General features: G+C 29.9%; 1 protein-coding gene across 1 annotated transcript in view; it reads right to left on the bottom strand.

The window, feature by feature from the left end:
• Positions 1-1,249: 1,249 nt before the first annotated feature.
• LOC107462937 (protein CASPARIAN STRIP INTEGRITY FACTOR 1) overlaps positions 1,250-3,433 on the bottom strand; it is a 5,888-nt gene continuing 3,704 nt past the window's right edge. The window contains exon 3 of the mRNA XM_016081626.3: positions 1,250-1,738. Within this exon, the coding sequence (XP_015937112.1) occupies positions 1,598-1,738 (141 nt within the window). The 3' untranslated portion in view covers positions 1,250-1,597. The remainder of the gene's footprint in view (positions 1,739-3,433) is intronic.

Here is a 3,433-nt window from a genome sequence, read left to right as displayed (position 1 = left end):
CTCGCCGCCGCCACCGTCGCGTCGTCTTCGGGAGACCACGCCGCTGCCGTCGCCGCCAATTCGACCATGGTTCTGCTTCTTCTGAATCTGCTTCTTCTTATATTTCATTCCCCAAGCTGGATCAATCTTTGCAAGCACTGCAATTCCATAAAGGAAGTACCCAGCACTGTATGCTTCAATATGAATCCTTCCCCATTTTACACCATATTGCAAACCTTTTTCATCAGAAGTTCCATCCAACCATTGCTGAATCATTTCATGCAAGAACTCCTTCACAGCTGGGATCACATCAACAAAGCCAACTTCTTCAGCTATTAGAGTCAACCTTGCTGCTTTTGCAATGATTCTCCAAGAACATGCTCAAGTTGTGAACTTGAATTTGGCAACAATGCTATCCTTACTACCAGAGGAACCCCGCCTCCATCATTACCAGCAGAAGTAATAGCCTTTTAATTTATTATTTTCTGATTTTATTGTTGTTGTGTGTTAATTTGGTTATTGAATTTGTGTTGATTTATTGAATTTGGGTTGATTTCATTGATATTGTTATTCTTGGTGGTGGATGTGCTGATGCTGGTGGTGGAGTTGGTGGTGGAGGAAGTGCTGGTGGGAGTAGTGGTAGAAGAAAAGGTGCTGATAGAAGTGGAGGGTATTTTTATCTAAAAAAAAAGTTAAAAGGACGATTTTAATATGAAAAAAACGTTAAATAAAGAATTATATCGGAGACGGTTTTGATTCTGACCCTTAGACCAAAACAATACTTATTCCTTATATTAACAATTACAAAAATATCTTGAGGACTCCACGCCAGCTGACGCCATAAATCGTTCATAATAACTGAAAATCACTAAAAAAATTAGTTAAATATAAAGGCACTGAAAAATCATTCAAAAGGCTTGGGGATCCTAATTCTTTATCGAAAGCAAGAAATGAAGTACTAATCAAATTTGTTGCTCAATCCATACTAACTTACATAATGGGCTGCTTTAGAATGAGCTTATGCAATCATAGAGAGAATGATGAATAACTTTTAGTCTTTTACTAGGGGAGTAAAAAATGAGATTTAGGTAGTATATACTAAGTATATAATTCAAACCCTAAAAAAAAAACATACAATTAGCAATATTTAAGATGTAGTTTGGATCAATTTTGAATAAAAAATTCATCTAATACGAATACTAATTTTATTTACGGTGTGATTTGGATTAGATTAAATTTATGATTTTATAAATTAAAAAATAAATAAATATACATAACAAATCTCAACATCAAATTTTAAATAATTAACAATGTCATAACAATTTTTAAAATCAAGCTCTCACATACAACGGTCACTAGATCTAGTATTAGTGATATTCTTACAGCAATCTTCTTCATCATGTAGTAATGTCTATATATATCTATTATATGTTACAAAATTATTATGGTTCATCAAGCTAAGTCTTTGATATAGTTAACTCTGTATCTATATTATATTAATATTATACAATATATATCATGTAAAATATATATTACAAGACAAACAGTGGTGGCTTATTTTATGATACACAACTCACTATATATCATATGGCTTCAAATATTAATTTAATTTAATTAATTAATTGGGTATGAGCTTAAAAGGGGGCTTAGAAAATGTTGGTGAGGGATCATATCTTCCATAATCTCTTGTGTTAGCCCTAAGAAGCCTCTCATGGATCATGCTTTCTTCTTCTTCTTTCACTGGTTTCTGTGATGTTCCCTGCCAATTTAAGTAAATATTTGCAACTCAGTGAAAATAAACTACTCCAAAACAATAAATAAATGGGTAGTGCTAGGGAGCTAATGGCCTAAGTGTACAATGTGTACAATGGGCTAAACCTTTGGTCCATCAATAAAATAAACATCACCCACACTATCGAGAATAACCATCCGAATACCAGGGATAATAAACATCTCATGTCATAAAATCACTCATCCTAAAAACTTAAGTTAATTTTGGAGTTCACCAAGAATCGAACATTTGACCTTTCGGATCTAGAACTCTAATACCATGTCATAAACCCACTCATCCCAAAAGCGTAACCTGACAAGACAATGTAACACTAATGGTCATATCTCTAATACTTCCTAAACCTCCATTGTACACATTGTACGTTTAGACCATTAGCTCCTTATACTTTTCCTAAATAATAATAATGAGATGCTTCAAAAATTGAGAAAATTACTTTTGAAGTTGCCATAATAAGTTTAGTCTTGAACTTTTCTTCTTCTCTTTTCTTTTATAATTATTAATTAATTGATTAGTATTAAACTCCTTAAAACTTATTTGAAGTTTACATTAATTTGGTCTGAAATTAATGTAAGACTAAGATATAACGTTAGTCCGTATAACCTTTTTAGGATACAAATAGGGAAACTTTTTAGGAAAAAAGTCATTTTAAGTTTTTAATGACAATAAAGCGTTTGGTGGGGAGACAGAGACGAAAAAACTGAGACTGAGAGACAGAAACTAATAGACAGAAATTGAAATAAATCTCAGTATTTTGTTTGGTGCAAAGTGGAAGACAGAAATTAAAACAAGAATGAAACTCTAATTTAATTTGTACAAAGGATAAAATTAGAATTAATTAATTAAAATGATGATATTTTAGATATAAAATGTTATTAAAATTTCAGTCTCCATATCTAAAAATTTTAGTCCCTTGTGTCACTATTTTTTGGAAGTATTGAAATACTAAAATTTTAGAGACATAGACAGAAATTTTAGTATCAGTTTCTAAACCAACAAATATAATACTGAGTCTTAGTCTCTCAATCTCTGTTTCAATACCTCAAAACAAATGCTACCTAAGCGTACGTATACACATTAATTTGGCAATTATTCCGTATCCTTCCGAAATTTGATTGTAAATTATCATTTCTTATATATTGTCGCATAATAATCTAATTGTATATATATTTTATTTAGTACATGAAATAAATAGCTTTATATATTTTATTTTAACATAGAATATAATATTTAAATTATTAAATTTTGGATTATTAATTAACTTATTGTATTATTTTTATTTACTTTCATAATCTTATATTATATTTAATGCATAATTTAAAATTGTTTTATTCATTTTATATGTTAAAAGTTAAAAGTGTACAAACCATACCTATAAGCAATAAAGTACAAGAGAGGATCGGATAATTTAATCTCTAATTTCAAAATGCTACCAAAGCAATTGCCCATAGTTTTTATTTTTCAATAAATATTTTCTCTATTCTTAATGAGTTCTCTAATGATGAGGGAATAGAATAATTTAAGAAAATGTTTACTTGGATTAAAAAAATAATTAGCGAAATGTATTGGAATTATGTGATTTACAAATTTCTTTTTTATATCGATTATTATACTCCCTTTTAACTACTTGATCCATTTATTCTCTCTCATTTATTTACTAAGGGG

Source organism: Arachis duranensis, chromosome 8, assembly GCF_000817695.3.
Source record: "Arachis duranensis cultivar V14167 chromosome 8, aradu.V14167.gnm2.J7QH, whole genome shotgun sequence".
NCBI classification, from domain to species: domain Eukaryota; kingdom Viridiplantae; phylum Streptophyta; class Magnoliopsida; order Fabales; family Fabaceae; genus Arachis; species Arachis duranensis.
Note: the sequence above shows the minus strand (reverse complement) of the source record. Positions and strands in the feature narration are given on the sequence as shown.